We start from the raw sequence: 25,873 nt of genomic DNA, 5'->3' as shown, positions 1-25,873 counted from the left end.
TCAACCTGCAGGTGAAAATTAAAATTCCCACAAATTTTTTGTTGCAGACTGAGCTTTATTGACAGGTTCTAAAAGCAGAGCTATATACAGCTTTTAACATGCCGGAAAAAATAGTTATTCACCTCAGGGTGGGTAAACTGCTGTCATGATTAGCTCTAACATAAGGCTATCACAGTAAAACATTATGTGAGCTTTTCAATAATTAACTATAGCAGTTTATCCACCCTGATCAACATCTAGTCAATTAGGAGCATCAACTGTAGGGTTCAAAAGTGGTCTGTTTGCCTCATAATCCAAAATGATGGTGCAAGTTTTAGTTGAGCCAGCTCAATGATTCCAGAAGAAAAATGGATGGACTGATCACAGTCTACAACACCTCCGAAGGTTTGTCTAGAATATGAAAGAAAGCACAATACATTTCTGAATGTGAAGTGTACTAACCAATGTAAAAAGATAAAATCTTGATTAATCCTCTACACTTTAACATCAGTATACATATTCTCTAAACTGTCCTTTAGACATTTCCTAAGATGCTGATTGGAAGAATTTTTCAACCAATCAAGAATGTCTCTAGTTGGTAATCATTTCTTTATTCTTATGACCTTAAAATGTGATTCAGGGGTGATGATGTAAGGAAAAATGAGATGTTAGTCACTCTAAGGGGTTAAAATTGATGAGAAAAATGGCAAGAGCTTGCTGGACCAATCACAGAGCATAAAAAAGCAAAATCAGTTCAGTCCCAGTGTACATCAACCCTGAATAGAAGAGCATTCCAATTTCCACTTTTTAATGAACATCCCTATCAAAGAAGGCCTATTTATCTTTCATTACCCTGCCTTAAGCTATCAACTCCTTTTAGTCGCATTTCTGCTTCTTCCGCATTTTGTCTACTTTTTGAAAGCTCTTCTCATCAATGTCTCTGCAAATCTGTCTCTCTCCAATGCAGAATATATGTAGACGTTCTAGATTTCTTGGAAGTAAAGTTAATTTGTTGTCCCTGAGGTCCACATGACTCAAATTTGGCAATTTTTTTACTGTGTTATTGTGCAAAGACTGAATCATGTTTGAGCGCAGAATCAGATTCTCCAATTTATGAAGTCCACTCAGACCTTCAGGAAATTTGCTAAATTGATTTTCAGCAAGATCGAGCTGGATCAAGTTTAAGAGGCAATGAAAGTCACTAGGCAGAGACGAAAGTTGATTTTTTGCTAAACTTAGCCACTTCAGAGATTTTAAAGCTGAAAATCCGTCGGGCAAAGCCTTGATATTGTTACATCCTGCACCAAGTTTCTCCAAGTTCACAAGTTTGCAAATCTCAGGTGGTAATGCCATCAGCTGGATGTTGACAATCCAAAGTTCTTGGAGAAAGGTTAACTCCCCTATTTCTGAAGGTAAGAATCCTAGATTGTTGTGACTCAAACACAAAACTCGCAAGTTCGATAACTGCCGAAATCCCGTAGGTATTAGTGTTAACTGATTATGATCAAGTGCTAAGACTTGAAGATTTTCTAGTGTGACAAGTTCCATCGGAGGCATAATAATCTTGTTGTTATTCAACAATAACGTTTTCACTTTGACAAGTTCCTTTAAAGAATCGGGAAGTACGGTCAGATCTCGATGACTGAGATTTAAAACCGTGCACTCAGAACTTATAGCAGTCAATAGTATTTTATCCACCTCCTTTTGAGCTGCGTGGTACATCTAACTGCTACAAAATGCGTAAGAAAACTCCGCAATATTCTCCCTCTATGTAAACGAATAATTCGAATAATAGACTGATGGGATCTCATTTCCAGATTCCCCACTCCCATGATCAACAGAGAATCTGGGAACGAGATCTAAGATAGTGCGCATACGAATTTTGGTGTCAGCGGTGATAGATCGAAAGTAAACGAGGGTAATGAACGAGGGTTCCTTTTCAATTTCACCTTTTGTCACACCTTTATAGGTATTCCACGGGGATAGAAACTCTTTGGCACAAATCTAGCTCTTATTGGGAGAACAACATGATCAAGATGGTCTGATGGAATCAAATTTGACAAATAACAGGTAAACACCACTAGAAAAAGAAAACATTTCCCTACCTTCTAGGGCGCAAGAGAAACCAAACTGCTTTCATCTCATGTGCACTGTGCCCAATCGCTTCTCCGTCCAATTAATTTTCCATCGGTCATTTGGTATAATGAAGCAACAGACCGCTCTTTGTGTCGGTTTGTCGGTGTAGAGTAATAACCTACCTGGAAAGTTGGAAGAACACGAGAAAAGTTTGTTAAAAACGAGTCCGATTCTCGTTAATACAAACTTTTCGAGTGGGTTTAGTCATTACATCGGTAAATTTATAGAAACTGTGGTCTGCCGCTTTTATAAAATAACCATGGGTTTACCTGTGTAATGTAAATAGGCTTTTTGACCAATCAGAGCCTTTATAGTATCAGTTATTTAAAAACTCTTTTTAGTAACACGCAGATAGCGGAGTTGTGACCTTTTCAATTTTTAGGTAACTATACGATTTTGAGTGCAATTTGGTAAAAATAAGCAACAATAAATATTTCAACTGATAATTAGTTAACATTAGTTAACTGGTAATTAATTAACATGAAAAATGCATCACAGAAAGTCAAGAAAGACAAAATTTTTACAGCCCACATGTGCTATCTATTATTTGCACTCGTGATACAACTTTGCACTTGTGTTACATGAAAAATGCACTTGTTTTTGGCCAATAAGAAGCCTCTATTTTTTCATGTATGTTAATGGTATAAAAATTTGCTTTCACTAAGGATGTAGTTGAGCTGAGCCAAGTAAACTAAGGGTTTTGGTGGCACAATTAGAGATGATTGCCACAGTGACTTGACTGAGGTCCTGAGCCATCTGCCATTTTTGAACAAATAAGGGAAAAGGCAAAGGCAAGAATGGAAATAATTGCAAAACTAAATTTAAGTTTGCACAAGATTTAATGTGAAAGTGAAACAATTCAACTCAAATCCAGAAAAATAATCTTGTAGTGTCACAAGGATGATTAACTAGTAGCATTTATACCCCAGATAATTTAGGGTAGAGTGCATAATTAACATCACAGATAATTGGCTTAATACAAATATTTATTACAATTATAAATTTATTCATTCAATGGTGTTGGTAAATTGGGTCGTCAACGAAGTTACCAGTATCCATGGCACAGTGAACCAACAATAGTCACAATCCTCATCTTTACTGCATTTTCTGGGTTAGAGGAGGGGTGGGGAAGCAGTATGTTGGCTGACAATTCAGATAGCACACCACAGGCAATGACAATTACAACCCATCAAGGCTTCTAAATAAGGAAGTGGAGTCCTTGATGATTGAAATATTCTTCTAAATAAGGTGTTATAACCAGATGGGTTCCTAACTATATGAAATAGTTACACTGGTAAAAAAAATATCTTAAAATCTCAATGTTTTGGCCAAGAACTCTAGCCTTCATCAGCTTAAGATTTTAAAGTATATTTTTAAAAATATTTTTAGAACTTTTTACTAGTGTAGTGATTTTATACAGTTATAAAATATTATCGATCCCTGTCCATTGGCTTCAAGGTACTCCTAATCTTGAAAGCATATCAACCATGAGCCAAGTAACTGTCTAATTCTAAGATAAACAGCTTTTTATCCATCAGTTGTCAACTGCAAGTGTCAATTTGGATGAACACAGACTTTTATGAGTAAAATTGTTGTAATTAACCCTTTCACTCCCAAGATCTCATTAGTGATTTTCCTTACTGTCTGCCATACATTTGTTATGATGTTTGTGTAAAGAATTTGGCATTTGATCAGTTTATTATTTTCTTATTTATATATTTTTTTAATCTCATCGCTTGTCTGCTTGATATTGTAATGGTTTCGTAAAGATAAATTTTGTCTTGGGAGTTACAGGGTCAAGACAATTTCCTTTTTAGGATTCTCACATCAAAGATTTGCGATCCAAACCATGCTTAGCTGACACGACCTCGATCTAAATCTATAAAACACCCAACAGTGGCTATAAATAGAACGCGGAAAGTCTTGTGTTTACCTTGTCAATTTGTATCGTTCCACCTGCCTTTTTCGCGCGGCAGTATTCATGAGCTACTTTGTCAAAATTGTCCAATCAGGGAAAAGCCCGCATCCGAAATGAAGTAACTTTTTCCTTCATCGTCGCCCATATTGGATTGTGATCGCTCGTGATTATTTTTTTGGATAAGTAATTATCCTCTGAACTTGTTCGGTCGATGTACAAAGAGTGATTAGGATCGCCACGGTACGTCGGTGTATTTTATTGTTTACAAAATGAGTTTTAGTTATGAAGCGGAGAGAATCCATTAATGACTCATTCGCGTTTTAAAACCTCCCGATTTGAGTCATTGTCGCCTTTTTTATATACTTTTGAGTTATTTGTATTCGAAATATCCCTATGATGATGTAGATTTTGTTTAAGAAGCTACCGATTGCCTGACATCAGGAAGCCGCCAACATGAATCATTTTTGTAACAACAGAATTGTCATTCGCAGTCTACTCGTAACATACGACTGCTGTGTTGTAAACCTTCTCTAAAAGTCTTTCCAAATAAATAGATTTTGTCGTGCTTTATATTATCGGAGATCATTTACGAATTTCTTATCAAAAATTTGAGTACTTTATAAGCTTAAGGCGAAGATAAAGTCAAAACAAACGTTAACATCAAAGTTGTGTGAAGAAACATTACGGATAATTTAGAAAGCAGATAATTTGCATTTCTTTAGAAACTTATCTGAACCTTGTTGACTAATGTTTCTGTTGAAGGGGTCAATATCTTGATGTGCAGTAACGCCTCGTTGTCAGGAAATACGTCATGTGTATTTAGACTTCCGCTTTTTCGTGGAAAAGCTGAAATCACGAAACGCTTGTACTAGCGTGATAACATCCACGTTGGTCAATTATTTATCAAGTGCGTGCTTGGGAGAAGGAATTGTTCCGCTATATCATTTGAGTACGAGTAGTTGGCACGATGAAGCTTTCTTTATTACATGTGAAACTTTTTCATGACAAAAAGCCAAATCCCATTCTTAAAACGCGAACAAAAAGAGCCAAAACTAAAAGTAAGTCTAAACTTGCGTTACCTGCATGTGACAGTTAAGAGTGAAATTCCCGGGCTTCAATTTGACAATTTTAATGTTGAGAAGGTTAACCTTTACTGCTTGATTTTCAGGTAAAGAAGTTCTAACAAAACCCATTCCGAATAGCTGCGGCTCTATGGATACTGCTTCCAACGTCGAAGCTGAAACAAACGACTCTGCGAGTTCGATGAGTTTCAATGAGTTCGAAACGTAAGTTCTTGAGGGCAATTTATCACATGGCGGTTTCTTTTCATACTGAGCAGAATCTTTAATCTTTCAGATTTGCAGATGAGGTAAATGGCGATATTCCCGAAGTAGACTACCGAGGAAGAGTCAAAAGGTGTGATCTCGATGAGTTTGTTTAAGTTTCTTCCTTCACTGGTTGTTGACTCTCGGTCCAAAGCAAAGCGCGTCGCTAAAGCAAGGAAGGTCTCTTGTTAATTATGTTAAGCGCTCATTTTGTCTGCGAAACAGTCAGATTTTTGAACGCAAAGTTAGTAGTAAACTATGTATTTCAGGCTATTTAAACATAGATAAAGAGCAAAGAATTTTCCGTTTACCATTTTCGATTCTATGCACGCTTCAGAGCGTACATGATTACTTCCAGATTACGAGTGACGCATCGTTTTTTTTCCGTGTTGTTGCCAATCTGCCTCTTTGAAGTTCCTTTCTTCCGCTTTTTCTCTTCTCAGCGAGAAATTACCATCAGACGTGTACGAATCCTCCAATTCACTATCACAGGCAAGTGAAACGTAATTTTATTCGAAGCGTTCACTTCATGTTTTGTCTGAATTGATTAGTAAACCGGAAGTGAAGGTACAGGTGGAGTGATCGTGGTCCCAAAGTCAGCCGATGTGATGTCACGCAACCATCCGATCGGAGGCCAATAAAGGACGCGACGCTTATTCCGAGATCTCTTTCTAAATCCTCACAGAATGCGTCGACAGTGTTTGTTGAGTTGTAGAATTCTTTTCTCTAAAATTCCCCGTCGGCTGTGGCCGATCGATCCATAGGAATTTGTGGGTTTTTTGTTTACGAAATGGAATTATCGCGTGCCTAGTGCCTAGTTAAGGTTTCGAAAGATGGAGTGCGAAAGTGATCGTCCAGAAGTGACGCTCGTTAAGAGAGGAAAAGTCAACTTTGTCGAGAGATCAAAGGGCTTAAAAAGCTTAACACGAAAAATGCAATATGTGCCACTGATTTTTCAAGATACGCTGAAGTTTAGTTCATCGTCCTCTGGTGCAAAGGTAGGTTCGTATATGCATCGATGAGAAAGTTTTTGTATAGGAACGCAACTACAGGTCGAACAACAAATATTGACAGCAAATGATCATACTAATATGATAGGGCACTTTAATCTTAAAGCTCAGACTACATGGCACATACTGGAAATATAACTAGCGTTAAAACATATCTGCTTTTAGTCGTGAAATGGACCGATATCAAAGTATTTCCAGTGACAGAGGTGTTATAGTTTTAACAAACTTTGTTTTGGACCAAAAGGATGTTCATTGTTGCACAACTTTACAAGACGCCTTTTGAGGGAACCTAGTGCTAGCCATTAGCTCTAGGTTACGCAAATTAATTGTAACATATTTCTGCCTTTGTACTTATTTGGTCGGAGACATGTACATTGAAGCCACAATTTGTCGTATCCTCTGCCTCTGCTGTTAGGCCAGTATTATCCTGTATGCACGCTTTAATCACGTTTAATTAATTTTGTGGGAGGTGGCGGCTTGATCGTCTGATGTGCAACAACTCAGTTACAGCTGAAGAAGTTTTACATTTGGGCTGGCCTTTGTCTGTTCCAAAAATCATTTCGGATGCTTATGTCAGTTTGAGCTGTGAGAAATGGGACCTCGTGAATTGCGCAAAATCTTTAAACTCAGTGATGCAATATCATAAACTTGCCATTCTAATTTGGATAATTTATTCAAATTTTGTCAAATTCTTTCATTAAGCTGTCATTGTTCTTATATCAATAAACTTTTTATTACTGGAGGATACAAAGAATTCAAAGACTTAGGAGTCTAACTAGGCTACAAGATAGTGCTTTGCTAATTAGCAATAGTTCTAATGCATGCAAGGGAGTTCACCCTGAGTTAATTGAACATCGCTGTTCTCTTAGCGGAGAAGTCATATTGATTCTTTCTCCTCTTTTACTGATTTGAATGGGTTTCTAGGAAACTAAAGCCCAGTATTCTCTCTTTGTGTTGATTATTGAGGCAGTAAGATTATTCTATTTGGAAGTTTGATATCATTAACTAAACCCTTTAACTTCCATGAGTGACCAAAACAGAATTTCCCCATACAATATCAATATCTAGCAGACAAGCAATGAGAATAAAGAAAAATGTAAATTAGGGGATTATTAGTTGATCCAATACCAAATTCTCCAATTTAATATAGAAAAAAAAATTGAATGGCAGACAACAAGGAGTATTATTGATAAAGATATTGAGAGTGAAAGGGTCAAAGATCATTGTCTCTACAGTAGAGGGCTGCTGAGTAATTGTTAGTAGTAATTGTTTCAAAGGAGTCAATTCTTCCCTTCATTCAAGAGAGGGACAAAAACATAGTTACATATTGCTCATAAGAAGGAGAGTATTGGAGTTTAATGTCTTAACTTCTCTGGATATAGAAAGTAATGGTTAATTATAGAAATGTATATTTTCATTGTGAGAAAAAAAATTTCATTAAATGCATCTGCAAGAATCAATGTAGGATCTTAGCCACAAACCTTATTTCACAGCACCAGCTTAGAAAATTACAGGACATGGTATGTTGTTAAAAAAAGAGATGTTGAGAGCATCAGGCTAAAGAAAGACAAAACTCTGTCAGTGAGACTAGATTTATAATAATCAGCTTTGTTTTTCTTTTTCAATTTTTTACAGTCACAACTTCTCAAATCAGATAGGACACCAAACTTTATCAAGGTGAGCCAGCTTTGTACTGTTACTAATTTTAATAATTAGTTTGAAAGATAATTGAATAAATACAAATTTGGTGTTTATGATTTTTCAAAATTTCCTGATAATGTGTTTTAAGAATGTGAGTCAAAATTTTTTTTTGGTTCAATCTTCACTGTGACTTAGAAAGGTTACTTGTTTTTCTGTGCAATGTGGCTGTTTTGTTAATAACCTGTTGGAAAATGGTACAGTATAATTCAGTTATGTAACGGTGATAGATCTTTACAAATCTTCATGGCTCTTACAGAGTCTTAAATTCATGAAAAATGTACAGAAACTTTGAAAGTTACCAGTAAACTAGCTCAAGACCTAGAGAAATAAAAAATATTCAGTTTACATGTTGACAAATAATTACTAGCGTATAAATCTGGAGTTCTTTCTTTTTTCAAGCGGCAGCAAAATTTGCGTGCATTTTCTTGTGAATGAAATCTAAAGAAAATCACCAAATTTAAATAAATTATGACAAAAGGTCCAAGACCTAGAAAACCCTTAAAAACTGTTTTTTTGCTCAGGCCAGGCTACTTGGCACAGGACCTTGAAGGTGTTGAGAACTGAAAGTCATTATTAATAGTAGTCTTGAAAAGGTCTGGAAAAAGTCTTGAAGTTTGTACCCAAAATGAAGAATTAAAAATCATGAATCTTTGAAAAAAGTTTAAAAAATCTTCAGAAAATGTCTCTACAAAGATCCAAAGGTGTCTGTAAAGGTTCCTCAATTTCTACCCAGGACCCTACTAAGATATTGAAAGATTACAGTTTGCAATGTCTTGGAAAGAGTTTTAAGGTGTTTCTCCATCTAAAAATTATTTACTAATACTTGCTAGAATAATAACCACTTACCATAAAAGCTTTGTGCTCTGGAAATGTCAAATCTTTCAAGAACCATTCATTAATGCAACTTTCTTTATCTTAATGGCTGGCTTTAGAAGTTTTTAAATATTAACAAATTGCCAACAAAAAGACCCAAAATTATCATAAACAACAGTATTAAAAGTCATTTTAATGATTATGGTAATTGACACAGAACAAGTACAAATGTAAAGATGTTAATGTGTGACAAGAGAAGGACTTTAAGGTTGTTTATTGATAGAGGTATAAATAAATGGAGTATTCCTTGTGAAAGTCACTTCAAAATCATATATTTTTATTATTTTTTATTACCTGTAAGGTTATCTGTCCTATTCCATGATATAGATGTTTAAGTTAGACCACCATTTTTAAGTAATATGTTTCTGATAAAATGAATGGAAATATAGTTTTGTTTCCTACACAGTAAATAATCTGAGTGAATTTGAAGTCTCCACCCAGCCAGAATGCCAAAGCAGTTTTATTTAATTTTCAAATGTTCTGGCCACTCACTGAACACTGCTGTAAGTGCTAAGTGCTTTTATGTTCAGTTAGCTGTCAATATGTATTGTCTTCTTATATGTTGGAGTCACATACAATTTAACCTCAGGTAGAAGTTTAATTATTCCTATTAACATAGACTCTAAGTTCTCTTTGTCCCCAAGTCCTGGTAATAATTTAGTATGGTTATGACACAAAATATGAAAACTTGGGATCAGTATAAATATAAATTTTTTAAACTCAAAATTGAAATTTAACAGCAACATATACATTCACATTTTGTACCCCAACTGCATTTTAAGGTGTAATGTCTCTATGGATATTAGCCAAGAAGGTTATTGGATGTGATAAATTATTAAGTTGACACAGTGTGATATAATTGACAGGTGGTTTTGTTTTACAAAACAGGTAACCCCCAAAAGTAGAGAGAAAAATTAATTTATATTTTTATTTTGCTTGTTCTTGATGTCTTGGGCATGTGTAAATTCTTTGAAATGCTCTAAATGTGGCTGTACTGTTTGACTAGAAGGAAAAGGATTTGAAAGGGCAAATCTTAATCTCTTTCATGGTTTTTAATCCTAGTTAAGAATTTAATTCTGATATTATCTTAGATTTCCATGAATTTTTTTTTGTTCAAATGATTCATCTGCATTCTTGCCTGGCTTAAAAATATTGAACACTTGGATTTTGTACCTAACAGTTTACCTTCAGTTGAGAGTAACAAAAGTGTTTGTATTCATCTTCCCATGTGACAAGTCTAAACATTTAAGTTACGTTGTATTCATTCAAACCATCAGGAGTTCTATTGGGTTATTTTCTTTACATAAGACAATTTACTTTGGGATAAATGCTACTACCAATTGTATTCTTTCACCTGCCACTTGTTTGTAGCCAATCAGGAGCAACCTGTCATCTCTGTGGTCTGTTTCTGAACACTGGTTTATTTTAAGCCTTGAATTAATTATCTGCTTGTGAAATGATTCTGACCGGTTTGTTCCTCACTCGAACCAAGTCTGCATAATGTCTCATGCATTTCAATTAAAAGTGAGGACATACCGAAGGTCCTTTCCCAAATTACCATGAATGCAGGGAAACGAAAACTAAGGCGGCGGAATGTAGTATTTGGCCGATCTAAGGATGATAGTTTCCAAGTCACAAGCAAAGCACGAAGGAAAGGAGCTAACTCACAGAACAGATGGGTAAATTGACATCAACATTTCCTGTTTATGTAAAGCTTTTATTAAAACTCTAGAAGGCTTGAATTCCTAAACTAATGACTTACTTGTCAACTATTATAAGAATCTTCATTCTTAAACTACAAGCTGCAGTTTTAAGTTAGTAAAATTTCAAAATTATAGCAACCTACTTCTGCATGGTTTCCTGAGTTCACATGTGAATGAACTGTCAGATGGCAGTCATCCAGCCAAGATTTTCTGCAAAAATAACAAATAGGTGGCTTACAGAACTCGAACCAAAAAAAAAATTTATATCTCAGAGCATGTTTCATGGTTTTCGAAAATATTCTTCAACTCAAAAATTTTAAAAGACACAGACTGAGTGTTATTTATTTGTGAAATGGGTAAAACTTTTATTTCAACCCTCAGAATTTTTGGCTAATTTGTGGCTCAGTATTTTGTCCTTAATACCTTTAGAATTGGGACTGCATTATATTCTCAGAATTGCAGGAAACCCATTTTGAGAATGCTTGGTTTGGAAATCAATTCTGATGGCTTGTAGTGTATAAATTATTGATTCAAAAGGAATAGCCACGATGGGGTAAATGCTAGTGTCCAAGATATGAAAGTTTTCTTAAACTGAGCATTTTGATCTAATCTTTGAATTCAAAGTCCTTTAGCACTTCATATCTATTTCTGGTGATAGATATATGCTGGGCAGTATGGCTCTAGTCAGCTTATTCAAACAAAATTCTATGGTGAGACATTTACCATACAGTATTTATGCACACATCAATACATATTATACATTTTACATTTTTGTGAAGACCGGTGTTATACACTAACCTAAATTAGGTTAATGTTTAAATTTATTTTAATGATAATAGAGTTGTGAAGTTTTCCCAAAGGTTTTTACAAACCGACAAGTTGAAATTGAAAGTTTGCCCTGAAACTGTATATCAGAGGTTCTTTGTGGTATTAAAAATATTTTGAGGGATATTTACCTGTCATTCTTTTGTAAACACAGAGTTTCATCTGTCGATAACTTTTATTAATCATTGCTTAGATTTAACTTGTCAATGCTAAAACACCTGATGTTGATGTCTAGCCTTAGTGTTGTAGTCCATTTGAATTTGAATACTAATTTTAATTGGCCCCGATACAATTCATTTCCAAAAAGTGCCAAAATTGAACAGCTGTTGCTATTTTTTGTATTAACATAGCTGTGCTACTGCCTAACCATAAAGCAAAAAATTATGGTGGCACTGCATTTTATATAACAAAACTTCTTGTTCACATATGATGGTCTGACAGCTCTCTGCGCTTAGAAATTTGTTATTATTTGAAACTCACAGGACCTGTTAGTAGGACAAATAGTGGCTTTTATGATATGGGATGGTTAAAAACAGTATGAAAGTTGTTGGGCTAGTTCAGAAAATGTTTTAAATCAGGGTGATATGTGGCATATGATTTTTGACTATGATAGTTATATTATTTTAATAGTAAATAACGTGAAACTAAGCAAATAAGTGGCATATTCTGATAATCATTTAAGCAAATAATCATACTTAGTAAGACAACCTTTTGAATGCCAGGATTTAATAAATTTAGGTGTTGATTTGTCACTTTTTGGGAGGTACACAATGGTGCTAAACTGGCACCAGTTCAGTTTTGACCTGTATTTTGTTGACACAGTTCACATTGATTCACAGTTTTTGTTTTTGGTTAATTTTTTTTTACTTGCAGTCTTTACTGTCAACACGGACTCCCTATGAAGAATTTCACCGTCTTTTTAAGAGTGTTCCAATGGACCAGTTCCCCATAAATGGTAAGTATATGAACTTACATTTAATAAAATAATATACATGCCAACATTGATGAGAAGGTTTGATGAAAAGTCCTTTTGATTCAAAAAACTTTTGAGTGTTGCACTCTTGATTATTTTATTTATTATAAGAGAATGTCTAGAAATTTTCATGGATTTTGTCATCTTGCCATTCTGTAGTGTCCACATTTTCTTCCAGTTTAACCCCCAAAAATTGTTTAACATGTAACATTCAGTTGTTCAACAATTTTAGATTATTATTTTTTGTTTGAGTTATGAAATTCTCTTCTTAGATTTTTCCTGTGCTCTAAGTCGTGAAATTCTACTCCAAGGAAGAATCTACATCACACAAGGATGGTTCTGTTTTTATTCAAATATATTTGGGTGGGAAACACAAGTAAGTTTAAAACCTTCATCCAGTATTGATTCCCTTTTATATCCTATTTTTACTTCTATTTTTGGTGTTTTTTCATATTATGATTAAAAGAATATTTAGAAGACTTGTAATTACTCCAGAGTAATTGCTGGTGATCATGGTAGGGCACAATCTCTGATTGGTTGAGTGTTATGTCATATCTTAATGCTATAATCATAGAGTTTTCAAGCCTTATTTCTGCTACAACTGCTTAAGTAGTGTTCATTACTGCAAAGATCGCTTTCATATTCATGTCTTTATCCACAGTTTACACTATGATTTTCATACGTTCACTGTCAGTTTTCATTTCATTCAAGAAATGAAGTAGGGGAGGAACGTTGTTAGTTGATTGGGAAATATAACTTTGATATCTAAATAAAGAAAAAGCTGAAGAATTCTGTTTAGCAGTGAGTGAATTATCGAATCTCTGAAGAACACCTTGAATGCCCTTGTGTTTGCTGACTTAGGTTCCCAATGCAGCACTCAGTTTCAAAAAAAATGAATGGACACCTAATAATTTTTTTTATATGTCTCTGAAGAAGAAAATAGTAATTATTATGAAAACTTTAGTTCTGTAGCTCTCAAATTGATATTTTACTAATGGCTTATAAACGTTACATAGAATATAACATTCTCAAGAAATGCTCAGCTGATTGGTCCCTCAAACTTTATTTCAGCATTATTTAACCCTTTATACCCTAACATCAGTATCCACATTCTTCGTGCTATCCTCTATACATTTCCTGTAGTACTGACAAGGAGAATTTGTTTAACAATCAAAGCTTCTTTGGTTGGCGATCATTTCCTTTATTCTCATGATCTTAATGAATGGTTCAGCTGTATGACTGTAAGGAGAAATTAGATGCTGGTCTCTCTCAGGGTTTAAAGGGGTTAATAACCATATTCAGTTAGCCAGGGGCAAATAATTGTTAGTATTATTAAGAAGGAAGAATTAAATGTATTGACTGTTTTTCATTGAATTTGTGTTCCTCATTTAATTTACAGGTAACAATAGATTGTACTAAAATTCAGTCCATAACTAGGGAGAAAACAGCTTATGTTGTACCCAATGCAATTCTTATCTGTACTGATGAGGAAAAGGTTAGCTCATTGCAAGTTGTTTTTGTTATTGGTATTAATTATGTGGTGTGATAATCTTAATAGTATTATAGCTTTGTTGTTAGCAAAGTTAGGGACTGCTTGTATGACAAACAGGTTCCATGTTGCCATGTGTCTGTTCAGTAATAGATCACAGATGATGTAAATATGTGGCTAGAACGAAAAGCAACACACCACCAGGTGCAGCCAGGTGTGTTGCTGACGTTTTTACCACAATTTGATGTCTTCTGTAATCTATTACTAACAGCACCTGTACAAACCTACAGCAACATGGAATCCATGTTTTATGTGATAAAACAAGCAAAAGGTTGTTATTGGTGAGGCCATATATACATGTTTCCTCCAATAGATCTTAACCCTTTACACCCTAAGATCAGTATGCACATTCTCTATACTGTTTTCCATGTATTTCCTAAGATGCTGACAAGGAGATTTAATTGCTTAACAATCAAGAGCTCTTGTATTTGTTGATCATTTCCATTGCTCTCATGAACTTAATGTATGATTCAGGGCTGATACTGTAAGGCGAAATAAATCACAAATTTACTCTGTAACTGAACTGTTTTTCACCTTTCGCAGCACTTCTTTTCATCGTTCTTATCCAGAGAAACTGTCTACAAACTCCTCCTTCAGGTGTGGGATGAAGTCAAAGCTAAGAATCAGGTTAGTACATGAGGTCACTTAACTTATTCCAGGTCTGATTGATTTCTGTTTTATACCTTTAGCTGGTTACTGGTAACTTGTATCAGTGATACTTATTTACAGTTATAATAGGTACTTTGAATGCTCCATCATCACCATGTAGCCATTATCATTTCTCTCTGATCTATGCCTTTTTAACTTACTGAATGGCCTGATGAAAGTGTGTTCATTGTTAGTAATTTCTTGTGAACAAAGAAGACTGATAAAAAAGAAATTTGAAATTTAGAGTTGTTACACATTACTAACAGCTAGTGCCTTGGTTGAAAAATAAAAGAAGTTTCTAATAAATAGTTGTGATCTATTGGTACTTGATGTTGTGAATTTGTTTCTTTAATTCAGAAAATGGATGAAGCTGATGGGGAGAATCAGGTGAGTAGTAGTTATCTTGAGAGTTCAAGATTTGATTTTTTGATTAAAACTGTTGGGCTTTCATCCATAGAGGGGTAATTACTTTAAGACTATTGCTTAATTACAATTTATCAAGATGCTGGATAGAAGTGCTTTAAGGCTCAGAGGAGGAATATTTGATAACTCAAATATATCATTACTCACAGTGAATACTTTTAAAATGATTTTACTGCAGCAGTTTGTGTGTTAAGTAATTAATATGTATTGTACACATGCTCACATGTGACCTATTCTCTCCCAGCAAACTGAAGCTGGTTCTCCGTCAGAAGATAAAGATGTGTGGGAAGATGAAGATGAAGATGAAGAACAGAATATAGAGGGAAACGATGGTACATTGATAGATGTTACCACCTTACTGATTCAATTATAATGTGTTTAACATGTTTAATGACTCTGTTAATGGTTGTGTTTTCAATGAAATATAAGTGCAATTAATCTGAGATGGACATTAATATTTCTGGTTTTTTTAGTCAATGTTTACAATTTGTAAGTTTTAATGCTCTGGAAATTCAATATGAGGAAACTTAATTGGTTTATATGAAACATTTGAAAATATTTTTAAATTTCAACTTTTCTTCCAGTCAATCAGCAACGTAGGACTATATGTACATGTTCTTGACTGTGTTTCTGTATAGGTTTTAGTTGAAGAACTGATATATTAGCCTTTGACCTCCGAGAAGTAATTAACATATAACTTCTCCCTATAACATCCATACATTATTCAGCAAACAGGTAATGAGAATATTCAAACTTATCTGGTAGAAGTTGTTATCTTGATCTGGCATCAATTGCAACTAATTTACAAGCCAGGGAATGTGTAGTAGTAGGTTAAGGAGTAAATCGATTTTAACTCTTCATATTAAACATATTTTGAGTTGCATAATTTTATTGCAGATCATGATCTTCACTTTACATTTATGTCATTTCATATGTAGATGAAGACCATGAGTGCAGTGCTGGTGGTCCTGGAGAACATGCTGGTCATTGCAAGAAATGTGAACAAGCTAGAAAAGCATCCTCTGAAAATTTATCAAGAATTAAAGATGTGGATGAGGAAGGAAAAATGGTGATGAGTAAAAGAGGTGGCCATATTTCACATCTGGGTGAAAAAAGCTCAGTTTCTAGATGTCAAGACCCTGCAAAAATTACTGGCTGTGGTAAGAGCAGCATTCATTTGATGTGTGTATTAATTATCAATTATTAAATAATAGTTTGTTAAACTCCAACAGCAGTTTCTAATTAAGATATGTTCAGTGATAGTTTTTGTTATTCATAGTTTGAAAACTTAATAAATAATTCATAACTAAGTAATTACAGCTTATTGCTGGAAAGTTTATTGTCATTTTTAATGTTTTGTAACTGTTATCATTGTAATATTTTGTAACTTTCTGTTAGTGGTATTTATCTGGTTGTTTGTTTGTAATTTGCCCTTTTTGTTCTATTGTTTACTTATGGTGTGTGTATTTATTGTATTTTGCTTATTTTTCAGCTGGTGCTGCAATGTTTTTAGCTTCAGTAGCTGAAACTGTTTACTCATACTTTCAAGTCAGCCTGCGTTTAGTCAGAAGGTGGGTGAAGGCACTGCAGTATTTAATGGACATGTGAATCTTATTTGTAAGTGTATAGAAGTTAAAAGTTACAATATTATGTATAGTTTGTAACAGTTTCCTTTGTATTTTAGAAGTATCTGAATGATACTTGTTCTGAAAATTTGACATAAGATAAAAGACAAGAGAAAATGCTCAGAATATTTAAACATTGTTAGCTGAGAGAAATGAAAGATTTTCTTGACCAATATCAAGAAATAACTGATATTAATGCCATAAAGTTTATTATATCATTATAAGGTTATTATTAAACTTTCTATCACTTTAATGTTTTTACCAAGTGGAAACATTACTTTTGCACACTGGTCAAACTTTGTCTTTGCAGACTTACAAGGGAACAGCTCTTTTACATAACTACTTGTTTTCTGTAAGTACCAAGAGTTTTTATCAAACTCCTTTGATGTAAGCAGCTCTCATTAAAGTTTCTTTAAATTTGTAAACCTCATGATTATAATGATAGTGGCAACAATGAAGGCAGTGATTATGTCAATGATCAGGTGAATGATGATGATAATGTTTGTTTGTTTTATCATGTTTTAGTGTCATTGAGACTTACATGTACAGTGAAAGATTGAATATATTTTAATTTTGTTTCAGAATAACATGTTTAATAATGTGCAGTTTATTCCTGCTTCAACGTATTTCCATATTGGAACCTAAAATCATGGCACAATTATCTTATCCTCCAGAAAAGATTCTTCTGTAAGTTGGATTGATAAAGGTTTTTATTGGTTTTGTAATTAGTTAATGTTGTTCTCATTTACCTAGAAACTTTATACTATATTCCTTGATAAGCATGGAATGCATACAACAATAGAACATTTGGATTGAGTGTTCTAGAAAAAACCAATTGATTAGTAAGTAATTGCAGCAGCCAATTAGAGTGAAGGAAAATATCACAAGGAACCAATCAGAACTCAAGTAAGAACAAGATTTACTTCATCAAGTGATCGTGCAAGAAACTTAAAGGCAATTAGTTTTAGTTTTGAGAGGGTACTATAGTAGGAGTTTTCCAGACCAATCACAGTGTAAAGTTAAAGAGATGAATTTGTTATTGTTATTAATAAATATCTTGATGGTAATTTTTTTTCCAGTCAAAAGTCAATGCATCAATTGTGGAAACTTCGTCAGGAAGTTTTTGATGCAGAAATAGTTAGGTGAGGATATTTCTGACTTTTCTCAGATTAAAACATTTATTCTACCCTAGCCATATACTACTCCAGCAACTGTGAGAAACAATGACTTCAAATTTTTAATTAAATTTCATTCCAAGATAAAACATTCCTGTTTTGAAGGCCAGATGTGAGCAGTTTCAAAATCAGTTTTATACAACCACAAAGTAATTTATGTCACATGATTGATGACTACATGGAGTAATGTTTTATTTTGTTTTACAGATTTAAAACAATTGTAGCAGCCAATTTGAATGCAATCACACAGGTATGTCACTTGTTCACTATCTAGATGATCTTTAAGTCTAACTTATTATGACCTGATATAATTATATGTAATGCTCCAAGGTGCAACCAGTTTGGTTGCATGGCAAGAAGAAAAAATATTTGTGTCTTATCTTGCAAGGAAAGTTGCCAATTTTGTGACCTGCAATGTCCTTTCTTCTTATGGCTAAAATTTTATTTCTGCATGGTGACCATTTTATCACTTTAGATTTCCAACTGGTCATTTTAATAACAATTAAGCCGAAAGCCCTAACAAGATCTTAAAATGATGAACAATCTATTTTAATGACCAAAGCATTTTTTTATTTTCCTGTAGGTGCGGCAAACACTCAAAATGTTGGAGGATGATCTTGATGCTCATATGAGTAGAAATTGTACTTTACTTGCAAACAATGTGTGTGTACAAATTTGAGAACAGGGACTTCCTCTTAAGCCTCAATTACAGAACACTGATGTCAAGTACTTTCATCATACATCATTGTCTACATAGAAAATCTGCAAATCTGAAACATCAACTACCCTCTCCAAAACTTTCAAGTAGCCTGAACTCAAGTTGCCTGTGTTCCAAAGTGCAACCAACTTGAAATGAATTTAAATTTAGGTGCTCTTTAAGACACATTTTCAAATTGGTTATTTATTATTGGCAAACGGTAGTTTTATGAGCAGTGTATTTATTCCATAAGTTTTATAGAAATATATAAATTGACAAGAAGTATTTTGTATTTAATGCATTTGAATGATGACGAAGAGGTAAATACTGAAAATAATTTTTACATAATATTCATTCTTAAATGACAGTGATATGAAGTGACTGAGGCAAAGCCTTATAAACTAGAAAAAAGGGAAGAAGTGGTAAAATTACATAATTTTCATCAGATTTATTTGAAAGAACAGTTGAAAACTATTGTCCATTCTATGGCAACAAGTACACTGAAACATTTGAAATGAGCCTTGACAGTGCAGGCATTGTCATTTCTCAGCTAAAGCAGCCAAGCTGCTGGAGTTTTCAAGGGTGAATATTTTCAAAAAGTGTACAGTTTGGTAAAGTTAGGGTTTTTCTTGATATCAAGTCATGGGAAATCAGCTTGGGTTAGGGAATTGTTCATTACACGGCAATTTTTATGATCATCATGTATGTTTAACAAGGAAATTGTATTTCTATCATCAAAACACAGTGTAAGGAAATGCACAAAGTAGATTCAATGAATTTTAATTAATGGGTCAGTTACTGTACGTATTTTAGTCAAAGGGGCAGAAAAGATGCAGATCTAATAGGAAATGGTAAGTTTTAAGATATAATTTAGATATAATGCAATTTGATAGGGAATATTTGAAAGAATAAAAACAATGAACTTAAAGTGTTATGTACTTACACTGTCTGAATTCTGTGAACCCTTTAACTCCCAAGATCTCATTAGTAATTCTCCTTACTGTCTGCCATACAGTTCTTGTGACATTAGTTTTGAGAATTTGGTGTTGGATCAACTAATAATCCTCTGATATTTTTCTTTATTCTCATCACTGGTCTGCTTGATAGATTACCCCTGAATTACACGTTAAGGTCACCAGAACAAAGGAAATGATCTTGATTATCAAACAAATTGTTACATATCGAGGACAATATGGTAAATATGCATTTATATAATAAGCTCAGTTATGCACGCATTCTGATTGGTTCTCACTTATGATCTATTGGAGGACAGATGTATAGATGACGTCATCATTAAAACTTTTTAAAATTCTTTATTATATAAAACAAATTGATTCCAAGTTGCCGTGCGTCTGTTCAATAACAGATCACAGAGGATGTCAAAATGTGGTAAGAACATCAGTGACACTCAGCTGTGCCTCGTCTGCCACTTTTTTGTTCTTACCACATTTTGACGTCATCTGTGATCTAATACTGAACAGACGCACGGCAACTTGGAATCTATTTGTTAAACTGATGTCAGGGTTACGGTAGGCCAATCATTTAAGAGTCCAGCATTTTTTGAACAGGTTCCTTCACTTTTCAGTTTCATTCGTTGAAAAATGGTGGATGGATACACATCAAACAACCTCTCCTGTTTATCTCCTCTACTTTTGAAGCAGCACTATTAACAAACGAAATGCATGTAATAGGCTTCTTTTCAATTCAGGGGAGAATGGAAATTGGTTAAATTTGCCCATCCCTTTGCTTGATTTTATTTACCAGCTTTGAAGAGGTGAACATTGCTTCTTCTGGTATTAATGACTTAAGAGCATGAACTCAGAGTCCCAATGCTAAGCTGAAGCCAAAACAACATGCATCCTCCCCTTGAGTGCATTAAGATGGTATTTAAAAACTCCCCTACTTCCAAAGGGAGGGAGGTTACTCCTCTGAAAAGCTTTATAGTTTTTTTATGAGGGGCATCCCACCTACCAGTTATTGTAAGTTTGTGTTAAATCCCGAGTGCACAAAAGTAAAAATTATCAGAACCATTCATTTCCATAATGCGGTATTATTTTAAGTGCTGATTCTACCTGACATGAGGTCCAAATTTAGAGACCCCTATGGCATTAATGCCAAAAAATGTACAGGTTCACAACACTGATTAAATACTCTAATGTTTTTTGTTTTTTACGCTGTCAATAAGACATGTTATTGGTAGTTTTACTTTCATTGGTCAAACTTCCTATTGTAAGTAACAGACAACAAGTATCAAGCATTTATTTCATATTAGTTTAATGTCCCAAGTGTTTCACACCACTAAATGAATACTGGTAATTGAAAAATGGATATCTAATGCATATAAAGTCACTCATAGACACTAGCTTACATACAAAAATGAATACTAAATTCAGAGTTTGGATGTTCTAAACTCATTTTGCACTTAATCTGGTTTGTGTGTTTGCTACCAACTACCCAATTCTTTTAAGAAACAAAGTCAAGTCATTGCTTGGCAAAACCATCTTTAAAGGCCTTTTTCAGTAAAGTTATGCACAATAAATAAACATCGAATTTGTGAAATGTCAAGAAGGCTCAAATATAACTCTGGAAAAAAAACATTCACAGCTTAAAATGGCCCCTTTTTTAAAGGAGTCTCAAGGTCTAATGATAGTCCAAACCTATAACCAACCAGTCTTATGAATTTCTGCAGAAGTTACTGGTGGATTTCTACCATTCTGCTAATTTTTCAAGTTATATGCCTTAGGTAAGTTACTATGCCCATGAATTTATCTTATTCTGAATGCAAGAAATATCCAATGAAATAATATTCCTTTGATAAAAATTTACAAAGTTTTACCAGCAGAATAAGTTAATTGTTAGAAAACAATGAAATTACAAAAACCAAAGACAATTCCTGTCTATGATATAGTTATGTATTTATTTGTCACAAATAGAGGTCAATTTGAATAAATTTATAGCTAGGCATTATAATACAACATAGTTTTCCTCCTTTACAGAGATTCCTCACAAAAAAAGATAAAAAAAGGAACTGGAAACATAGTAAAATAGAGAAATTAAATGTTAAAAAACTCCTGTAAATCTGCTACATTCTTTTTTCTCTGGTCCTATTTACAGCACTTCCCAAATTCAAATCGGAATACATTATTCTTAACTTACACCCAAACCAAAAAAACCCAGAAAAAGAAATGATCTTTGTATTTCTCAAAAGTTGACCAAATGTTGATTGCTAGAGGATGCAAACAGCTCTACCTTAAAGTTGAGATGTTTTACATCATTAATGCTTAGTCCACAGCTTTTGCAGTTCCAAATTAGCAATCAATCCTTAGTCAACCATAAATAGTGACATAAAGACTATTTACAATAGTAATAGTGCTATTCTTCAGTTCAAAGTACTCAAAAAGAGCATTAGACAAAGAACATGGAATAACAATCACTCAATTCAAGAAGAAAAACTTCAAGCAATATATACAGCATAATTTTTTGGTGATTTTGCACATCAATAATTTCTACATTAAAACAAAAAAGGTCCTATGGATGACAAACCGACTGGTGATTTAAGAAATCTTGTCACAATTTTCCTATAAATTGATGATCATATTTCAGACAAACTACATCTACTTCCCTATCTTTTCAACTAATACCATAAGAGAAGAAACTTATATTTTTAACCTCAAATTTTGTATCGAGCTTAGACATACTGAACTTCAAAGATGTTTTCTCTGTGCTATATACAATTTGTTCTAATTCCCTGGAAAAACCACACTTGCCCTATACAAATAAAATAGGTTAGCCTAAATGTGTTACCCAAACAACCATATGCATTCTTAATTTCATAAAATTGTCCATAGCCTCAATAAATTACATCCTCTGGGTAAATACACTAAGCAACTGCTATTATGGGCCTGCCACGTCCAAAGCCTGCATGGAAGCCTCTGGTACCATCAGGACCTTTAGGGAGTCTTTGGACTCCCTCCAACTGAATCATCCTATGTCGTGGACTAGTAGAGTCAACCAGTGGGCTGGATTTTTGAGAATGGCTGCTGTTTGGTGATCCAAACTTGCGGCGCTGAGACCATGGGCTGTTAGGAGTGCTGTTAGGAGCACTGTTACTTCCTTCCTTGACAGAAATGTTGGCAAGCTTCCTGGGAAGTTCTGGACTACTCTGTGGTGATCGGCGGGCACCTATGCCCAGGGTTCGTGGGCTGGTAGTGGGTGATCCTGCCCTCTCTGGTGTTGGACTTCCACCACTGTTATACCTGCGTCGACAGGTACTAAATGATGAGTAGGAGTTATCTGTATCTGAAGAACAAGAACTTGACAAGCTATCATCTGAGTTCTTGCCCATTAGCTCTTGCACACGTTTATCTTTCTTTCTGTTTCGGCGTTTCTTTTTAGAATCGTCGTGTTCCTCGTCTGAGTCTCGCCCACCGTCGCTTCCCCTTTCTTTGGATTTCGTCTTGGACTTTGATTTCTCCTTCTTGGCGCCATGTTTGCCAAGTTCTACCACTTTCATGCCGCCTTCCTTCGACAATTCACTACACGCACGGGCAGCTGCGGCCATCGTTTCGAAGGCTACAACCGCAGTTGTTTCCTTCTCGAGTTCCGGATGTTTGGCAAAGTAAGACTTTAAATCAGCAGGGATTGGTTTTCCTGGCCGAATGATGCGGATTAATTCAATCTCCCCGCATTTAGAGAAGATTTCGCTTACACCTTCCATTGTCGCGTTCTCTAATCTAGTGACAACAACAGTTCTCCCTGGATTACGTTCGAGAAGTTCTGAAGGAAGGGGTACATTTCTTCTCACCTTTGTCTTCTCTGAATTCAGCGAAAGCTCCTTTGATTTTTCCAGGGCTTCGGCGACCACTCTATAATCTTTTGTCAGCGTTTTTACCTTCTTGAACGACGTTATAAGCTTCAAGTTGACGTAACCTTCTTTGTTACGACGGACATGCTTGAGCAAAAAGGCATCTTTAGCAAGATTATCGTCGCCTAAGTAAAACTCGACTTGGGACACAATTTTCTCCGCCAGTTCATCGCTAGGAGGTTGGAAAGGTTCAGTTCCATCTTTACCATCGTTGTCGGAGTGGGAATCGACGGGAGAGCGCCGATATTTACGATCGACTTCATCTTCTGAATGCGACGAACCCGCTACGTCATGATCAGAACAAGCGGTGGAACTGACTTCTTGTCCGTTCAACAACAACTTTGGCGAAGCTTCAACTTTCTCTGCGTTTTTCCCTTGTAAACTTTCTTCCCTCTGATCGTCAGCCATCTTTAATAAAATGCAAAGAGGCAGATGGCCCGTCAGCTAAATCTCGCAACCCACTCACTACTTCGTGAAAATACAACTGATCGGAAACCGTTCCGCCGCCGTATTTATAATCCTCACGTGGCCCAAGTACGGATGACGTAAGAACGAACTATTCTTTCAGTTCCGGTTGTTACATGAAATGTTTCACATTTCAGACAAAATCTATCATACGGCTATTTTTACTTCTTCCTCCAAAAATAAATCGTTTCGATTTGCTCGTAAATAATTCAAACGTGTCGTTTATTCCAAACTGTTGTCTAATTACGGGGAAGAACAGCCATATTCAAAATATTTCGTACGTGTAAGTACTCACGGAACTCTCGAGATATTTTAGACGTGCACGTTGCATTGGACACGTTTCAATAAAGATGTCAGCCGGTGTCATGTTATGTACTTCGAGTCACGACTACGTTTGCTGATAAAAACTGAAAAGAAGTATTCCAAAATTATCACATATTCCAGCTTTCGTCACTAAAATACATTTGAAGAAAAATCCGTCAGAAAACACGTCATTACGATGTCATTTTACTGAAAGACTCCTAAACAAATCGTAAGATGCTATAGCAATTCTGAAAGAGGATTACACCATAAAATACTTTGATCAACATGATACAAAGTTCGTCAAATAATACACTTTGCAGCGTGACATCACGTCTATATCACAAAAACCCACAATATTATTAATAAATCGTAGTATTGAGCTTTGTGCCCTTGGCTTCGCGGCTTTTTAAAACGTATTTTGAAAGTTTTTGATAGATATTATTTTTTGTTTTGCTTTCCCCCGCGCGGTTGAGTGCATATTGCCCCCCGAGTGACTCTCATGTATGAACCGCTAAAATTCCTTTTATTTGTTTGCAATATCTATGAATGACAACTTAGAAGAAACTATATTTCCGTTCGTTCAACAAAATTTTCACTGTGTATTTGTTATCATATTTTTAAGAGAGACCAGCCAAAAACTCTCATGATTGATAATGATTTGAAACGGCTAAGAACTTCCCGAAGCGGAAATAGGAATCGAGTGGATCTATTTGGAGTTGAAGAAAAGGAAAGCTCCCGATTTATTGGTGGGGAGTCGAACTGTTTCTATTACTTCATCCTCTCTTTCAGTCACTGATTGGTTTTCACATTATGTTTCACACTATGCTTTATTTATAAATGTTTTTATCTTTATCAAATATTAGACAGTTGATTGTCATCTACAAAGTAGATTGACCAACTCATCAGAAATAATCAAGCCTCAAAGAAAAATGATCGTGATATTTTCAGCATTCCGCTTTTACTCGAAAAAAAAAAGAGTCCTTAAATCAGATTTTTACGTCCGTAGCTTATGTATTATTTTAGCTTCTATTTGTACGCTTGGTGTAAATCTATTACAGGAGTGTCTCATTTTAAATCATAACATATCTATCCTTCTTTATCTACATTTTTTGGAGTTGTATACAAACGTGCGCAATTTTTAGTTGTTTCTGTTCCCGTACTTAGGGGAAATGTTTCTAAAACGGATTTTCCCCTCTTATCCGTTACCCAAAAGAAAATTTCAGTTTCTGTTTCACGGGAAGGAAGATTTTTATTATTCGAGGATGTTATCCGAGTTCTGAAACAGAACTGGCAGATTTTTTATTAGATATTATTCTTTAATATTCCAAGTGGAAAGAAACTAATAATATCAAAATGTTTGATTTGTTGATGGAAAACGACCTTTAAGGGTAGTTTCAGCAAGTCAGGATCATCCCGATTAGTGTTACTAAAGTATAACCGGTTTCTGCTTCCTTAAGTGAGAAAGGAAGGACATTTGAGCGTGCGTTTGCCCTTCCTTACAGCAATGTGGAAACAGTTACAGTGGGCAATTAACGGGAAACGTGACCTTATCACAAAAATACGCAGGGCAGGTATGCTTATAACAAAAACTTCCGTGAATATTTACGAGTTATACGTGTCTGTTCGGCTTCGCTGAAGCGAAACGTGTACTCATTCTTCTTCCATCGTTACGGAAACAAAC

General features: G+C 34.8%; 3 protein-coding genes across 7 annotated transcripts; 1 reads left to right on the top strand and 2 right to left on the bottom strand.

Annotated features, from left to right (window-relative positions):
- Positions 1–46: 46 nt before the first annotated feature.
- LOC131779098 (leucine-rich repeat-containing protein 40) lies at positions 47–1,759 on the bottom strand. The gene is made up of 2 exons (XM_059095633.2): positions 832–1,759; positions 47–390 (listed from the first exon to the last, which is right to left on the bottom strand). Exon 1 carries the CDS (start codon positions 1,699–1,701, stop codon positions 856–858), a length of 846 nt encoding a protein of 281 aa, XP_058951616.2. The 5' UTR covers positions 1,702–1,759; the 3' UTR covers positions 47–390; positions 832–855.
- A 141-nt stretch (positions 1,760–1,900) lies between these two features.
- Positions 1,901–19,488, top strand: LOC131779097 (protein Aster-C). 5 transcript variants are annotated; one of them, XM_059095629.2, is made up of 18 exons: positions 1,901–2,049; positions 5,202–5,319; positions 5,390–5,449; positions 5,802–5,850; positions 8,004–8,045; positions 12,344–12,425; positions 12,716–12,819; positions 13,843–13,938; positions 14,536–14,619; positions 14,998–15,027; positions 15,308–15,395; positions 16,002–16,223; positions 16,556–16,634; positions 16,999–17,040; positions 17,271–17,375; positions 17,768–17,830; positions 18,071–18,113; positions 18,447–19,488. In XM_059095629.2, exons 2-18 carry the CDS (start codon positions 5,246–5,248, stop codon positions 18,540–18,542), a joined length of 1,359 nt encoding a protein of 452 aa, XP_058951612.2. In that variant the 5' UTR covers positions 1,901–2,049; positions 5,202–5,245; the 3' UTR covers positions 18,543–19,488. The 5 variants fall into 5 exon arrangements, with proteins under 5 accessions (XP_058951612.2, XP_058951613.2, XP_058951611.2 ...); XM_059095630.2 differs by lacking the exon at positions 1,901–2,049 and adding an exon at positions 4,169–4,273; XM_059095628.2 differs by lacking the exon at positions 1,901–2,049 and adding an exon at positions 4,895–5,091.
- Positions 19,489–20,817: 1,329 nt separating this feature from the next.
- LOC131779101 (la-related protein 6-like) lies at positions 20,818–23,915 on the bottom strand. Its single transcript, XM_059095635.2, has one exon. It carries the CDS (start codon positions 23,830–23,832, stop codon positions 22,441–22,443), a length of 1,392 nt encoding a protein of 463 aa, XP_058951618.1. The 5' UTR covers positions 23,833–23,915; the 3' UTR covers positions 20,818–22,440.
- Positions 23,916–25,873: the final 1,958 nt, after the last annotated feature.

The sequence above is a fragment of the Pocillopora verrucosa genome, chromosome 4 (assembly GCF_036669915.1).
Source record: "Pocillopora verrucosa isolate sample1 chromosome 4, ASM3666991v2, whole genome shotgun sequence".
Lineage (NCBI taxonomy): Eukaryota > Metazoa > Cnidaria > Anthozoa > Scleractinia > Pocilloporidae > Pocillopora > Pocillopora verrucosa.
The sequence above is the reverse complement of the archived record's forward strand: the minus strand, read 5'-3'. Positions and strand labels throughout refer to the sequence as shown.

What these genes read in the sequence shown, in the direction of transcription:
- LOC131779097 (XM_059095628.2), top strand. Translation starts at nt 5,001, where the DNA reads ATGAAGCTTTCTTTATTACATGTGAAACTTTTTCATGACAAAAAGCCA. An exon ending in AAGCTGATGGGGAGAATCAG is followed by an intron (nt 15,028 to 15,307) that starts GTGAGTAGTAGT and finishes ATTCTCTCCCAG; the next exon opens with CAAACTGAAGCTGGTTCTCC. An exon ending in TACATAACTACTTGTTTTCT is followed by an intron (nt 17,041 to 17,270) that starts GTAAGTACCAAG and finishes ATTTTGTTTCAG; the next exon opens with AATAACATGTTTAATAATGT.
- LOC131779098 (XM_059095633.2), bottom strand. Translation starts at nt 1,701, where the DNA reads ATGTACCACGCAGCTCAAAAGGAGGTGGATAAAATACTATTGACTGCT.
- LOC131779101 (XM_059095635.2), bottom strand. Translation starts at nt 23,832, where the DNA reads ATGGCTGACGATCAGAGGGAAGAAAGTTTACAAGGGAAAAACGCAGAG.